The 17,104-nt window shown below is 49.0% G+C and overlaps 1 protein-coding gene across 1 annotated transcript in view; it reads left to right on the top strand.

Moving 5' to 3' along the window:
* Nucleotides 1-17,104, top strand: part of LOC109885340 (trinucleotide repeat-containing gene 18 protein) — a 72,753-nt gene that overhangs the window by 31,732 nt on the left and 23,917 nt on the right. Inside the window, exons 15-18 of the mRNA XM_031814035.1 lie at nucleotides 11,752-11,928; nucleotides 14,247-14,611; nucleotides 15,283-15,411; nucleotides 15,539-15,677. Coding sequence (XP_031669895.1) covers nucleotides 11,752-11,928; nucleotides 14,247-14,611; nucleotides 15,283-15,411; nucleotides 15,539-15,677 — 810 coding nt within the window. The remainder of the gene's footprint in view (nucleotides 1-11,751; nucleotides 11,929-14,246; nucleotides 14,612-15,282; nucleotides 15,412-15,538; nucleotides 15,678-17,104) is intronic.

Raw genomic sequence — 17,104 nt, 5'->3', positions numbered from 1 at the left:
AGACGGTGAAATATGATTGTGATTGTGAGGGCTATGGTAAGGGTTGAGGTTTGGGACAAGGATAGGGGTGAAGGAAGGCTACCTGTGGGTTTCAGAGAGATTTTAGATTCATAAAGCTCACACACACCCACACAGTTCAAACTATCTGATTGGCTCGTTGGGATGTTTGCAGAATAGGGCTCCTTCTTCCTGTCTACTAAACCTCCAGATAACTCCGCCCCTTCCTGTCGTTCGCTGCCACCTGCTCATCTTTCACCTGCTCACTCCTGACCCCTCTCCTAACCATGATGCTTTACATGTCTCTCAGCCTGTGCTGTTTGTTATGCTACTGCTGCTGCTGCTGACACACACAAGCCTGCCAGGACTAGCGCCATCTTTAGCCATGCTACCTCGCTAAGGTATTGTTAGCTATAGCTAGTCTATCCTACAGCTAGTTGATGCTACGGGCTAGCAATAGCTAGTCTATCCTACAGCTAGTTGATGCTACAGCTTGTTGATGCTACAGCTAGCTATAGCTAGTCTATGCTACAGCTTGTTGATGCTACAGCTAGCTATAGCTAGTCTATGCTACAGCTTGTTGATGCTACAGCTAGCTATAGCTAGTCTATCCTACAGCTAGTTGATGCTACAGCTTGTTGATGCTACTACAGCTAGCTATAGCTAGTCTATGCTACAGCTTGTTGATGCTACAGCTAGTCTATGCTACAGTTAGCTATAGCTAGTCTATGCTACAGCTTGTTGATGCTACAGCTAGCTATAGCTAGTCTATGCTACAGCTTGTTGATGCTACAGCTAGCTATAGCTAGTCTATGCTACAGTTAGCTATAGCCAGTCTGCTAAAACTTAAATTAAACAAAGTCTCAAATAGTCGCGTGTCCCTTTTAATAGCCGGGTGACGGCACACATTTCAGCAAATAAATGGATCTAAATGAATTGTTTACGAGGTTTGTTTAATTTGTTACATTTAATAATTCAATGGTGATTTGAAAAAAATGACGGCAATCATCAGTTATCACCATTAAGAAACTGCTAGCTACTTGCTAACTTGAAGCACAAAAACAGTCAACAACTTTGGGAGTACCAGACCCTTATAGAAGTCGACCGATCGCCCTCTAGTGGTGAATGTAAGAACTGCACAGTCAAAGGGGAGAATAATTATTCTGTCAAGGAAAGTTTATTTTTCGCGAGAATAGAGGCACACTAAGACAACAACGTGAAGCAGTGTGTAAATGATAACACATTAGTGAAGAAACGTATTCAAATGAATACAGGAAGTGACTATGCAAATTAGCAAAATCGACGCCTGTTTCTCATCATCACAGTGAGTTAAGCAAAATTAAATCTGCAATATTGAACTTTTTGGGCAAACCGACCAAATTCACATCAATGTGAGTTATTTTTTTAAACCTTTATTTAACTAGGCAAGTCAGTGAAGAACAAATTCTTATTTTCAATGACGGCCTAGGAACAGTAGGTTAACTGCCTTGTTCAGGGGCAGAACGACAGATTTGTACCTTGTCAGCTCGGGGATTCGATCTTGCAACCTTTCGGTTACTAGTCCAACGCTCTAACCACTAGGCTAGTGGAGTGGGGTAGATATTTGCTATGTGTGCTATTTCTATGTGTCTTGGTTTTATACACCAGCTGAAAATAAAATATTTTATTGAAAAACTATTTCACAGCGGTTTAGACCATGATTCTCTACACTGCTTGTTTTGTCACATAAACTGAAATTAGGCGAACTCTTCGAATTTTAGCAACCAAAAAATTACGTATCAATTTCTGCATATTGCATTTTTTTTAAATTGAAGTTTTACAGTATGCTACATCTAGTCGATGCTACATGGCTACGCTATAGGTAGCCGATACTACGACTAGGCTACATGGCTAAGCTACGCAATAGCTAGGCGATGCTATGACTAGGCTACATGGCTAAGCTACGCACGCTATAGCTAGCCGACGCTACGACTAGGCTACATGGCTAAGCTACGCACGCTATAGCTAGCCGACGCTACCACTAAGCTACATGGCTAAGCTACGCTATAGCTAGCCGATGCTACGACTAAGCTACATGGCTACGCTAGCCGATGCTAGGCTACTCCATGCGCTGCCCTGCCTGAGGCCACACGCCTGTCACCTGTTGTGTAAGTAAGATGTCCCTCCTCTCTCTGTGTCTCAGTGATGATGCTAATGCTAACATGGACGCTCAAACTATTCTCTATTCTCCTGGCGGGATCTGGGGTTGAATATTCAGTCTCATGGACAATATTAATGTCAATATGAACGTTTGCTTCACAAATAGAACCTTTTGCTTGTGTTTCTGAGCTGTAGACATGCATCCTTCCTTCCTTCCTTTCCTTCCTAGTAAGGAATGATCTGACCAATCTGGTTAGACTTGGATTGACCCTCACATGCCACAAAATCTGCTTTTTGTAAAGATGTGAGTCCTCTCTGGTAGGGAGGAGTCAGATCAGTGATGACTGCTAGGTAGGAGTTAGAGGGGTGATGACTCTCTGGTAGAGAGGAGTCAGAGGAGTGATGACTCTCTGGTAGGGAGGAGTCAGAGGAGTGATGACTCTGGTAGGGAGGAGTCAGAGGAGTGATGACTCTCTGGTAGGGAGGAGTCAGATCAGCGATGACTCTCTGGTAGGGAGGAGTCAGACCAGTGAGTCTTCTCTGGTAGGGAGGAGTCAGACCAGTGAGTCTTCTCTGGTGGGGAGGAGTCAGATCAGTGAGTCTTCTCAGGTGGGGAGGAGTCAGATCAGTGAGTCTTCTCAGGTGGGGAGGAGACAGATCAGCGATGACTCTGGTGGGGAGGAGTCAGAGCAGCGATGACTCTGGTGGGGAGGAGTCAGAGCAGCGATGACTCTGGTGGGGAGGAGTCAGAGCAGCGATGACTCTCTGGTGGGGAGGAGTCAGAGCAGCGATGACTCTCTGGTGGGGAGGAGTCAGAGCAGCGATGACTCTCTGGTGGGGAGGAGTCAGAGCAGTGATGACTCTCTGGTGGGGAGGAGTCAGAGCAGTGAGTATTCTCAGGTAGGGAGGAGACAGATCAGTGATGACTCTGGTAGGGAGGAGTCAGATCAGCGATGACTCTGGTGGGGAGGAGTCAGAGCAGCGATGACTCTCTGGTGGGGAGGAGTCAGAGCAGTGATGACTCTGGTGGGGAGGAGTCAGAGCAGTGATGACTCTCTGGTGGGGAGGAGTCAGAGCAGTGAGTCTTCTCTGGTAGGGAGGAGTCAGATCAGTGAGTATTCTCAGGTAGGGAGGAGACAGATCAGCGATGACTCTGGTAGGGAGGAGTCAGAGCAGTGATGACTCTCTGGTGGGGAGGAGTCAGAGCAGTGAGTCTTCTCTGGTAGGGAGGAGTCAGATCAGTGAGTATTCTCAGGTAGGGAGGAGACAGATCAGCGATGACTCTGGTAGGGAGGAGTCAGATCAGCGATGACTCTGGTGGGGAGGAGTCAGAGCAGCGATGACTCTGGTGGGGAGGAGTCAGAGCAGCGATGACTCTCTGGTGGGGAGGAGTCAGAGCAGTGATGACTCTCTGGTGGGGAGGAGTCAGAGCAGTGAGTCTTCTCTGGTAGGGAGGAGTCAGATCAGTGAGTATTCTCAGGTAGGGAGGAGACAGATCAGTGATGACTCTGGTAGGGAGGAGTCAGATCAGTGATGACTCTGGTGGGGAGGAGTCAGAGGAGTGAGGAAGGAAGGATGCGTTCTGTGCTGAGTGATTATCCAAATTTTGTCCTACGTCGGTTCAATTACTTGAATTCCATTTAGATCGGGTTTTTGTGAAATCAAATCATTCACGACAAAAATGAGGAAACTGTATGGGATGCTGAAGGGAGTTGTATTTCTCATTTTCGCAAATATTCAAACCTAGTTCAGTTCAGAAAAGTGGTAATTAACTACAATCCCATAATCCATTGCGGCAGTTTTTTTCCTCAACTTGTCGCCTGCCTTCCCGGCTTTCGAACAACAACTCCTCGTTACTAGGAGACATGTCTACCTGTCTGTTTCTCTACCTGTCTGTCTACCTGTCTACCTGTCTGTTTCTCTACCTGTCTGTCTGTCTGTTTCTCTACCTGTCTGTCTGTCTGTTTCTCTGTCTGTCTGTCTGTCTGTTTCTCTGTCTGTCTACCTGTTTCTCTGTCTGTCTACCTGTCTGTTTCTCTGTCTGTCTACCTGTCTGTTTCTCTACCTGTCTGTCTGTCTGTTTCTCTACCTGTCTGTCTGTCTGTTTCTCTTCCTGTCTGTCTACCTGTCTATCTGTCTGTTTCTCTTCCTGTCTGTCTGTCTGTTTCTCTTCCTGTCTGTCTGTCTGTCTGTTTCTCTTCCTGTCTGTCTGTTTCTCTACCTGTCTGTCTGTTTCTCTTCCTGTCTATCTACCTGTCTGTCTGTTTCTCTTCCTGTCTGTCTCTATTTCTCTTTCTGTCTGTCTGTCTGCTCCTAACCCTGACTTCTCTCTAACCAATCACAGCTCATCCTGTCTGTCGGTCTGCTCCTAACCCTGACTTCTCTCTAACCAATTACAGCTCATCCTGTCTGTCTGCTCCTAACCCTTACTTCCCTCTAACCAATCACAGCTCATCCTGTCTACAGCCATGGTTCTAACTCCTAACCACTGGGCTGAGTCTCTATCCAGTAAGGTTCAGATGGCCCCCTATTCCCCATCTAGTGTACTACTATAGACCAGGACCCCTATTCCCCATCTAGTGTACTACTATAGACCAGGGCCCATAGGGGTGGTGTACTACTGTAGACCAGGTCCCATAGGGGTGGTGTACTACTGTAGACCAGGACCCATAGGGGTAGTGTACTACTGTAGACCAGGTCCCATAGGGGTGGTGTACTACTGTAGACCAGGACCCATAGGGGTAGTGTACTACTGTAGACCAGGTCCCATAGGGGTGGTGTACTACTGTAGACTAGGACCCATAGGGGTGGTGTACTACTGTAGACCAGGGCCCATAGGGGTGTTGTACTACTGTAGACCAGGACCCATAGGGGTAGTGTACTACTGTAGACCAGGTCCCATAGGGGTGGTGTACTACTGTAGACCAGGACCCATAGGGGTAGTGTACTACTGTAGACCAGGACCCCTATTCCCCATCTAGTGTACTACTATAGACCAGGACCCCTATTCCTCATCTAGTGTTCTACTATAGACCAGGACCCCTATTCCCCATCTAGTGTACTACTATAGACCAGGACCCCTATTCCCCATCTAGTGTACTACTATAGACCAGGACCCCTATTCCCATCTAGTGTACTACTATAGACCAGGGCCCCTATTCCCCATCTAGTGTACTACTATAGACCAGGGCCCCTATTCCCCATCTAGTGTACTACTATAGACCAGGGCCCCTATTCCCCATCTAGTGTACTACTATAGACCAGGGCCCCTATTCCCCATCTAGTGTACTACTATAGACCAGGACCCCTATTCCTCATCTAGTGTACTACTATAGACCAGGGCCCCTATTCCCCATCTAGTGTACTACTATAGACCAGGACCCCTATTCCCCATCTAGTGTACTACTATAGACCAGGGCCCATAGGGGTGGTGTACTACTGTAGACCAGGTCCCATAGGGGTGGTGTACTACTGTAGACCAGGACCCATAGGGGTAGTGTACTACTGTAGACCAGGTCCCATAGGGGTGGTGTACTACTGTAGACTAGGACCCATAGGGGTGGTGTACTACTGTAGACCAGGGCCCATAGGGGTGTTGTACTACTGTAGACCAGGACCCATAGGGGTAGTGTACTACTGTAGACCAGGTCCCATAGGGGTGGTGTACTACTGTAGACCAGGACCCATAGGGGTAGTGTACTACTGTAGACCAGGACCCCTATTCCCCATCTAGTGTACTACTATAGACCAGGACCCCTATTCCTCATCTAGTGTTCTACTATAGACCAGGACCCCTATTCCCCATCTAGTGTACTACTATAGACCAGGACCCCTATTCCCCATCTAGTGTACTACTATAGACCAGGACCCCTATTCCCATCTAGTGTACTACTATAGACCAGGACCCCTATTCCTCATCTAGTGTACTACTATAGACCAGGACCCCTATTCCCCATCTAGTGTACTACTATAGACCAGGGCCCCTATTCCCCATCTAGTGTACTACTATAGACCAGGGCCCCTATTCCCCATCTAGTGTACTACTATAGACCAGGGCCCCTATTCCCCATCTAGTGTACTACTATAGACCAGGGCCCCTATTCCCCATCTAGTGTACTACTATAGACCAGGGCCCCTATTCCTCATCTAGTGTACTACTATAGACCAGGGCCCCTATGCCCCATCTAGTGTACTACTATAGACCAGGACCCCTATTCCTCATCTAGTGTACTACTATAGACCAGGGCCCCTATTCCCCATCTAGTGTACTACTATAGACCAGGACCCCTATTCCCCATCTAGTGTACTACTATAGACCAGGACCCCTATTCCCCATCTAGTGTACTACTATAGACCAGGACCCCTATTCCCATCAAGTGTACTACTATAGACCAGGACCCCTATTCCTCATCTAGTGTACTACTATAGACCAGGACCCCTATTCCCCATCTAGTGTACTACTATAGACCAGGGCCCCTATTCCCCATCTAGTGTACTACTATAGACCAGGGCCCCTATTCCCCATCTAGTGTACTACTATAGACCAGGGCCCCTATTCCCCATCTAGTGTACTACTATAGACCAGGGCCCCTATTCCCCATCTAGTGTACTACTATAGACCAGGGCCCCTATTCCCCATCTAGTGTACTACTATAGACCAGGGCCCCTATTCCTCATCTAGTGTACTACTATAGACCAGGGCCCCTATTCCCCATCTAGTGTACTACTATAGACCAGGACCCCTATTCCTCATCTAGTGTACTACTATAGACCAGGGCCCCTATTCCCCATCTAGTGTACTACTATAGACCAGGGCCCCTATTCCCCATCTAGTGTACTACTATAGACCAGGGCCCCTATTCCCCACCTAGTGTACTACTATAGACCAGGGCCCCTATTCCTCATCTAGTGTACTACTATAGACCAGGACCCCTATTCCCCATCTAGTGTACTACTATAGACCAGGACCCCTATTCCCCATCTAGTGTACTACTATAGACCAGGACCCCTATTCCCCATCTAGTGTACTACTATAGACCAGGACCCCTATTCCCATCTAGTGTACTACTATAGACCAGGACCCCTATTCCTCATCTAGTGTACTACTATAGACCAGGACCCCTATTCCCCATCTAGTGTACTACTATAGACCAGGGCCCCTATTCCCCATCTAGTGTACTACTATAGACCAGGGCCCCTATTCCCCATCTAGTGTACTACTATAGACCAGGGCCCCTATTCCCCATCTAGTGTACTACTATAGACCAGGGCCCCTATTCCCCATCTAGTGTACTACTATAGACCAGGGCCCCTATTCCTCATCTAGTGTACTACTATAGACCAGGGCCCCTATTCCCCATCTAGTGTACTACTATAGACCAGGACCCCTATTCCTCATCTAGTGTACTACTATAGACCAGGGCCCCTATTCCCCATCTAGTGTACTACTATAGACCAGGACCCCTATTCCCCATCTAGTGTACTACTATAGACCAGGACCCCTATTCCCCATCTAGTGTACTACTATAGACCAGGACCCCTATTCCCATCAAGTGTACTACTATAGACCAGGACCCCTATTCCTCATCTAGTGTACTACTATAGACCAGGACCCCTATTCCCCATCTAGTGTACTACTATAGACCAGGGCCCCTATTCCCCATCTAGTGTACTACTATAGACCAGGGCCCCTATTCCCCATCTAGTGTACTACTATAGACCAGGGCCCCTATTCCCCATCTAGTGTACTACTATAGACCAGGGCCCCTATTCCCCATCTAGTGTACTACTATAGACCAGGGCCCCTATTCCCCATCTAGTGTACTACTATAGACCAGGGCCCCTATTCCTCATCTAGTGTACTACTATAGACCAGGGCCCCTATTCCCCATCTAGTGTACTACTATAGACCAGGACCCCTATTCCTCATCTAGTGTACTACTATAGACCAGGGCCCCTATTCCCCATCTAGTGTACTACTATAGACCAGGGCCCCTATTCCCCATCTAGTGTACTACTATAGACCAGGGCCCCTATTCCCCACCTAGTGTACTACTATAGACCAGGGCCCCTATTCCTCATCTAGTGTACTACTATAGACCAGGACCCCTATTCCCCATCTAGTGTACTACTATAGACCAGGACCCCTATTCCCCATCTAGTGTACTACTATAGACCAGGACCCCTATTCCCCATCTAGTGTACTACTATAGACCAGGACCCCTATTCCCCATCTAGTGTACTACTATAGACCAGGACCCCTATTCCCCATCTAGTGTACTACTATAGACCAGGACCCCTATTCCCCATCTAGTGTACTACTATAGACCAGGACCCCTATTCCCCATCTAGTGTACTACTATAGACCAGGACCCCTATTCCTCATCTAGTGTACTACTATAGACCAGAGCCCCTATTCCCCATCTAGTGTACTACTATAGACCAGGGCCCCTATTCCTCATCTAGTGTACTACTATAGACCAGGGCCCCTATTCCCCATCTAGTGTACTACTATAGACCAGGACCCCTATTCCCCATCTAGTGTACTACTATAGACCAGGACCCATAGGGGTGGTGTACTACTATAGACCAGGACCCCTATTCCTCATCTAGTGTACTACTGTAGACCAGGTCCCATAGGGGTGGTGTACTACTATAGACCAGGGCCCATAGGGGTGGTGTACTACTATAGACCAGGACCCCTATTCCTCATCTAGTGTACTACTGTAGACCAGGTCCCATAGGGGTGGTGTACTACTATAGACCAGGGCCCATAGGGGTGGTGTACTACTGTATACCAGGACCCATAGGGGTGGTGTACTACTGTAGACCAGGTCCCATAGGGGTAGTGTACTACTATATACCAGGGCCCATAGGGGTGGTATACTACTGTAGACCAGGACCCATAGGGGTGGTGTACTACTGTAGACCAGGACCCATAGGGGTAGTGTACTACTGTAGACCAGGGCCCATAGGGGTAGTGTACTACTGTAGACCAGGGCCCATAGGGGTGGTGTACTACTGTAGACCAGGGCCCATAGGGGTGGTGTACTACTGTAGACCAGGTCCCATAGGGGTGGTGTACTACTGTAGACCAGGGCCCATAGGGGTGGTGTACTACTGTAGACCAGGACCCCTATTCCCCATCTAGTGTACTACTATAGACCAGGGCCCATAGGGGTGGTGTACTACTGTAGACCAGGGCCCATAGGGGTGGTGTACTACTGTAGACCAGGACCCATAGGGGTAGTGTACTACTGTAGACCAGGACCCATAGGGGTAGTGTACTACTGTAGACCAGGGCCCATAGGGGTGGTGTACTACTGTAGACCAGGGCCCATAGGGGTGGTGTACTACTGTAGACCAGGTCCCATAGGGGTGGTGTACTACTGTAGACCAGGGCCCATAGGGGTAGTGTACTACTGTAGACCGGGTCCCATAGGGGTAGTGTACTACTATAGACCAGGGCCCATAGGGGTATTGTATAGGGAATAGGGGTAGTGTATAGGGAATAGGGGTAGTGTGTAGTGTATAGGGAATAGGGGTACTGTGTAGGGAATAGGGGTAGTGTGTAGGGAATAGGGGTAGTATATAGGGAATATGGGTAGTGTATAGGGAATAGGGATAGTGTATAGGGAATAGGGATAGTGTATAGGGGTATTGTATAGGGAATAGAGGTAGTGTATAGGGGTAGTGTATAGGGAATAGGGGTAGTGTGTAGGGAATAGGGGTAGTGTATAGGGGTAGGGAAATAGGGGTAATGTGTAGGGAATAGGGGTAGTGTATAGGGGTAGTGTGTAGGGAATAGGGGTAGTGTGTAGGGAATAGGGGTAGTGTATAGGGAATAGGGGTAGTGTATAGGGAATAGGGGTAGTGTATAGGGAATAGGGGTAGTGTATAGGGGTAGTGAATAGGGGTAGTGAATAGGGGTAGTGAATAGGGAATAGGGGTAGTGTGTTGGGGTAGTGAATAGGGAATAGGGGTAGTATATAGGGAATAGGGATAGTGAATAGTGAATAGGGGTAGTGAGGGAGGGAAGGAAGGGAGCAACGAATTGGAACAAGACAGACCTGCCAGCACCCCTCTGATTGGCTCTGTTCTGCCTGTCTGTCAGTCTGTCTGCTAGACAGTTCTGCCTGTCTGTCTGCTAGACAGTTCTGCCTGTCTGTCTGCTAGACAGCTCTGTCTGTCTGTCTGCTAGATAGTTCTGTCTGTCTGTCTGTCTGCTAGACAGTTCTGTCTGTCTGTCTGTCTGCTAGACAGTTCTGTCTGTCTGTCTGTCTGCTAGACAGTTCTGTCTGTCTGCCTGTCTGCTAGACAGCTCTGTCTGTCTGTTCTGCCTGCCTGCCTGTCTGTCTGCTAGACAGCTCTGTCTGTCTGCTAGATAGTTCTGTCTGTCTGTCTGCTAGATAGTTCTGTCTGTCTGTCTGTCTGCTAGACAGCTCTGTCTGTCTGTTCTTCCTGCCTGCCTGTCTGTCTGCTAGACAGTTCTGTCTGTCTGCTAGAGGAGTACTGCCTGTCTGTCTGTCCTGTCTGTCTGCTAGACAGCTCTGTCTGTTTGTCTGCTAGACAGTTCTGTCTGTCTGCCTGTCTGCTAGACAGCTCTGTCTGTCTGTCTGCTAGACATTACTGCCTGTCTGTCTGTCCTGTCTGTCTGCTAGACAGCTCTGTTCTGTCTGTCTGCTAGACAGCTCTGTTCTGTCTGTCTGCTAGACAGATCTGTTCTGTCTGTCCTGTCTGTCTGCTAGACAGTTCTGTTCTGTCTGTCTGTCTGTCTGCTAGCAGTATACTAACTACAGAGGAATTGGGTACATTTCCCCCTCTCTCCCTTTCTCCCTCACCCCCCCTCTTTCCCTCACCCCCCCTCTTTCCCTCACCCCCCCTCTCTCCCTCACCCCCCCCCCCCCCTCTCTCCCTCACCCCCATTCTCTCCCTCACCCCCCCCCCTCTTTCCCTCACCCCCCCCCCCTCTTTCCCTCACCCCCCCCCCCCTTTCCCTCACCCCCCCTAATGCTACAGTAATACTGCAGTAATACTACAGTAATGCTACAGTAATGCTACAGTAATACTACAGTAATACTGCAGTAATGCTACGGTAATACTGCAGTAATACTGCAGTAATACTACAGTAATGCTACAGTAATACTACGGTAATACGACGGTAATACTACGGTAATACTACATTAATACTGCGGTAATACTACGGTAATACTACAGTAATACTGCAGTAATGCTACAGTAATACTACATTAATACTACAGTAATACTACAGTAATACTACAGTAATACTACAGTAATGCTACAGTAATACTACAGTAATACTACAGTAATGCTACAGTAATACTACATTAATACTACAGTAATACTGCAGTAATACTGCAGTAATACTACAGTAATGCTACAGTAATGCTACAGTAATGCTACAGTAATACTACAGTAATGCTACAGTAATGCTACAGTAATACTACAGTAATACTGCAGTAATACTACAGTAATACTACAGTAATACTACAGTAATACTACAGTAATACTGCAGTAATACTACAGACAGACATACCTGATGTTGGAGTTCCACTCTGTGATCCTGAGAGTCAATAATCTCTCTCTCTGTCACAGAGTCCTCCACTGAGGAGGACGATGATGAGGAAGAGTCGTCATGCTCCGAGGGGAGTGAGCTGGAGGAGAGTGGGTTGGGCCTGCTGGCCAGGTTCGCAGCCAGCGCCCTCCCGGTCAACCCCGTCCCCCTGCCCCGTCTCCACGACAACAAACACCGTAGCAGGCAAAGCATTCTGGGTAAGCGAAAGAGATTTGGACGTGTGAATTCCATTGTAACCTTGTCAGAGGTGCCGTGTACTACATTTCTACCACCTGTGTGTGTGTGTCCTCTCTAGGTTCTGGTTCTGACCTCTGTGTGTCCCCTCTAGGTTCTGACCTGTGTGTGTGTCCTCTAGGTTCTGGTTCTGACCTGTGTGTGTGTCCCCTCTAGGTTCTGGTTCTGACCTGTGTGTGTCCCCTCTAGGTTCTTGTTCTGACCTGTGTGTGTGTCCTCTAGGTTCTGACCTGTGTGTGTCTCCTCTAGGTTCTGGTTCTGACCTGTGTGTGTGTCCCCTCTAGGTTCTGGTTCTGACCTGTGTGTGTCCCCTCTAGGTTCTGGTTCTGACCTGTGTGTGTGTCCTCTAGGTTCTGGTTCTGACCTGTGTGTTTGTCCTCTAGGTTCTGGTTCTGACCTGTGTGTGTGTCCTCTAGGTTCTGGTTCTGACCTGTGTGTGTGTCCCCTCTAGGTTCTGGTTCTGACCTGTGTGTGTGTCCTCTCTAGGTCTCGGTTCTGGTTCTGACCTGTGTGTGTGTCCTCTCTAGGTCTCGGTTCTGACCTGTGTGTGTGTGTCTCTCTAGGTTTCGGTTCTGGTTCTGACCTGTGTGTGTGTCTTCAAGGTTTTGGTTCTGGTTCTGACCTGTGTCTGTGTGTGTGTGTCCCCTCTAGGTTTCGGTTCTGGTTCTGACCTGTGTGTGTGTCCTCTCTAGGTTTCGGTTCTGGTTCTGACCTGTGTGTGTGTGTGTCCTCTAGGTTTCGGTTCTGGTTCTGACCTGTGTGTGTGTCCTCTAGGTTTCGGTTCTGGTTCTGACCTGTGTGTGTGTCTTCAAGGTTTTGGTTCTGGTTCTGACCTGTGTCTGTGTGTGTGTGTCCCCTCTAGGTTTCGGTTCTGGTTCTGACCTGTGTGTGTGTCCTCTCTAGGTTTCGGTTCTGGTTCTGACCTGTGTGTGTGTGTGTCCTCTAGGTTTCGGTTCTGGTTCTGACCTGTGTGTGTGTCCTCTAGGTTTCGGTTCTGGTTCTGACCTGTGTGTGTGTGTCCTCAAGGTTTTGGTTCTGGTTCTGACCTGTGTGTGTGTGTGTGTCCTCTAGGTTCTGGTTCTGACCTGTGTGTGTGTGTGTGTGTCCCCTCTAGGTTCTGGTTCTGACCTGTGTGTGTGTCCTCTAGGTTTCGGTTCTGGTTCTGACCTGTGTGTGTGTGTCCTCTAGGTTCTGGTTCTGACCTGTGTGTGTGTCCTCTAGGTTCTGGTTCTGACCTGTGTGTGTGTGTCCTCTAGGTTTCGGTTCTGGTTCTGACCTGTGTGTGTGTGTGTCCTCTAGGTTCTGGTTCTGACCTGTGTGTGTGTGTGTCCTCTAGGTTCTGGATCTGACCTGTGTGTGTGTGTGTGTCCTCTAGGTTCTGGTTCTGACCTGTGTGTGTGTCCTCTAGGTTCTGGTTCTGACCTGTGTGTGTGTATGTGTCCTCTAGGTTCTGGTTCTGACCTGTGTGTGTGTCCTCTAGGTTCTGGTTCTGGTTCTGACCTGTGTGTGTGTCCTCTAGGTTCTGGTTCTGGTTCTGACCTGTGTGTGTGTGTGTCCTCTAGGTTCTGGTTCTGGTTCTGACCTGTGTGTGTGTGTCCTCTAGGTTCTGGTTCTGACCTGTGTGTGTGTGTGTCCTCTAGGTTCTGGTTCTGACCTGTGTGTGTGTGTGTCCTCTAGGTTCTGGTTCTGACCTGTGTGTGTGTGTCCTCTAGGTTCTGGTTCTGACCTGTGTGTGTGTGTCCTCTAGGTTCTGGTTCTGGTTCTGACCTGTGTGTGTGTGTGTCCTCTAGGTTCTGGTTCTGACCTGTGTGTGTGTCCTCTAGGTTCTGGTTCTGGTTCTGACCTGTGTGTGTGTCCTCTCTAGGTTCTGGTTCTGACCTGTGTGTGTGTGTCCTCCAGGTTTTGGTTCTGGTTCTGACCTGTGTGTGTGTCCTCTAGGTTCTGGTTCTGGTTCTGACCTGTGTGTGTGTCCTCTAGGTTCTGGTTCTGGTTCTGACCTGTGTGTGTGTGTGTCCTCTAGGTTCTGGTTCTGGTTCTGACCTGTGTGTGTGTGTCCTCTAGGTTCTGGTTCTGACCTGTGTGTGTGTGTGTCCTCTAGGTTCTGGTTCTGACCTGTGTGTGTGTGTCCTCTAGGTTCTGGTTCTGACCTGTGTGTGTGTGTCCTCTAGGTTCTGGTTCTGGTTCTGACCTGTGTGTGTGTGTGTGTGTCCTCTAGGTTCTGGTTCTGACCTGTGTGTGTGTCCTCTAGGTTCTGGTTCTGACCTGTGTGTGTGTCCTCTAGGTTCTGGTTCTGACCTGTGTCTGAGGAAGTTCCCATCTCTGCTCCACGGGAAACGCTCCGCTCCCGAACTCCCCATGTTACCCCCGGCAACGCGCCACGGCGACCACACTAGCAACGAGACCTCGCCGGTCAAACGCAAACCTCGCCCTTCTCCTCGGTCGCCCCGGAGATTCACCTTTGACCCCGCCGGGGGACTAGGGGGAGGGGCTAGCGAGGAGGAGGGATGGACACGCAGACGCAGCGAGAGGATTTTCCTTCATGATGCCTCCACCAATCAGATCTCTCCCTCCAGCAAAGACCCTCCAATCAGCACTAAACCCGCCCCCAGACCTAAAACCACACCCAGGGACGGGAAAGACTGGAAGGTGAGTCGGTCTGTCCTCTCTGGCCTGTCCTCTCTGGCCTGTCCTCTCTGGTCTGTCCTCTCTGGTCTGTCCTCTCTGACCTGTCCTCTCTGGCCTGTCCTCTCTGGTCTGTCCTCTCTAGTCTGTACTCTCCGTCTGTCCTCTCGGCCTGTCCTCTCGGGTCTCTTTCGGGTCTGTCCTCTCGGCCTGTCCTCTCTGGCCTGTCCTCTCTGGCCTGTCCTCTCTGGTCTCTTTCGGGTCTGTACTCTCCGTCTGTCCTCTCGGCCTGTCCTCTCGGGTCTCTTTCGGGCCTGTCCTCTCTGGCCTGTCCTCTCTGGCCTGTCCTCTCTGGCCTGTCCTCTCTGGTCTCTTTCGGGTCTGTCCTCTCTGGCCTGTCCTCTCTGGCCTGTCCTCTCTGGCCTGTCCTCTCTGGTCTGTCCTCTCTGGTCTGTACTCTCCGCCTGTCCTCTCGGGTCTCTTTCGGGTCTGTCCTCTCGGCCTGTCCTCTTGGGTCTGTCCTCTCGGGTCTGTCCATCTTTCTGGTGTGTTTATGATGGTATGTGTGCGTGTGTGGTGTGTGGGTGTGTGATGGTGTGTGTGTATGTGGTGTGATGGTGTGTGATGGTGTGTGTGTATGTGGTGTGATGGTGTGTGTGTTCTAACTTGCTTGTTTCTCTGTGTGTGTTAAACAGAAGAAGAGGCTGAAGGACTCTCCCCTGACCCCGCCCTCTCTGTCTAGTCCAATCACAGAGAGCCCGGTAGCCCTTCCCCTCAGCCCTGCACGCAAGAGCCAATCAAAAGCCAAGGCTAAACCCCGAGAGGTCTGTGCACTGCTACGTTCATCCTCATAAAATTATCCTTCACGTGTGTTACATACAACTGCCTCTCAGATATGACAACTCTGTGTGTGTGTGTGTGTGTGTGTGTGTGTGTGTGTGTTTTCAACAGGCTCGTGGAGCGGTCAGTAGGCTGATGAAGAGTATGGAGGCTGATGAAGACTTCGAACCCAGTCAGGACAGCAGCTTCTCTGAAGACGATGGACCTCCTCCGTCACACAGCAGTCTGGCTGAGAGGACCCTGTCGTCTGGTTAGTTGACTGGTTATGTAGATATCAGTCTGGCTGAGAGGACCCTGTCGTCTGGTTAGTTGACTGGTTATGTAGATATCAGTCTGGCTGTGAGGACCCTGTCGTCTGGTTGGTTGACTGGTTATGTAGATATCAGTCTGGCTGAGAGGAACCTGTCGTCTGGTTAGTTGACTGGTTATGTAGGTACGTTGGTGTGTATATATCAGTCTGGCTGAGAGGACCCTGTCGTCTGGTTAGTTGACTGTTAATGTAGATACGTTGGTGTGTATATATCAGTCTGGCTGAGAGGACCCTGTCGTCTGGTTGGTTGACTGGTTATGTAGATATCATTCTGGCTGAGAGGACCCTGTCGTCTGGTTAGTTGACTGGTTATGTAGATACGTTGGTGTGTATATATCAGTCTGGCTGAGAGGACCCTGTCGTCTGGTTAGTTGACTGGTTATGTAGATACGTTGGTGTGTGTATATCAGTCTGGCTGAGAGGACCCTGTCGTCTGGTTAGTTGACTGGTTATGTAGATACGTTGGTGTGTATATATCAGTCTGGCTGAGAGGACCCTGTCGTCTGGTTGGTTGACTGGTTATGTAGATATCAGTCTGGCTGAGAGGACCCTGTCGTTTGGTTAGTTGACTGGTTATGTAGATACGTTGGTGTGTATATATCAGTCTGGCTGAGAGGACCCTGTCGTCTGGTTAGTTGACTGGTTATGTAGATACGTTGGTGTGTATATATCAGTCTGGCTGAGAGGACCCTGTCGTCTGGTTAGTTGACTGGTTATGTAGATACGTTGGTGTGTATATATCAGTCTGGCTGAGAGGACGATGTCGTCTGGTTAGTTGACTGGTTAAGTATATATCAGTCTGGCTGAGAGGACCCTGTCGTCTGGTTAGTTGACTGGTTATGTAGATACGTTGGTGTGTATATATCAGTCTGGCTGAGAGGACCCTGTCGTCTGGTTAGTTGACTGGTTATGTAGAGACGTTGGTGTGTATATATCAGTCTGGCTAAGAGGACCCTGTCTTCTGGTTAGTTGACTGGTTATGTAGATACGTTGGTGTGTATATATCAGTCTGGCTGAGAGGACCCTGTCGTCTGGTTAGTTGACTGGTTATGTATATATCAGTCTGGCTGAGAGGACCCTGTCGTCTGGTTAGTTGACTGGTTATGTAGATACGTTGGTATGTATATATCAGTCTGGCTGAGAGGACCCTGTCGTCTGGTTAGTTGACTGGTTATGTAGAGACATTGGTGTGTATATATCAGTCTGGCTGAGAGGACCCTGTCGTCTGGTTAGTTGACTGGTTATGTAGATACGTTGGTGTGTATATATCAGTCTGGCTGAGAGGACCCTGTCGTCTGGTTAGTTGACTGGTTATGTATATATCAGTCTGGCTGAGAGGACCCTGTCGTCTGGTTAGTTGACTGGTT

The sequence above is a fragment of the Oncorhynchus kisutch genome, unplaced genomic scaffold (assembly GCF_002021735.2).
Source record: "Oncorhynchus kisutch isolate 150728-3 unplaced genomic scaffold, Okis_V2 Okis06b-Okis10b_hom, whole genome shotgun sequence".
NCBI lineage: Eukaryota > Metazoa > Chordata > Actinopteri > Salmoniformes > Salmonidae > Oncorhynchus > Oncorhynchus kisutch.
This window is presented reverse-complemented; position numbering and strand designations above follow the sequence as displayed.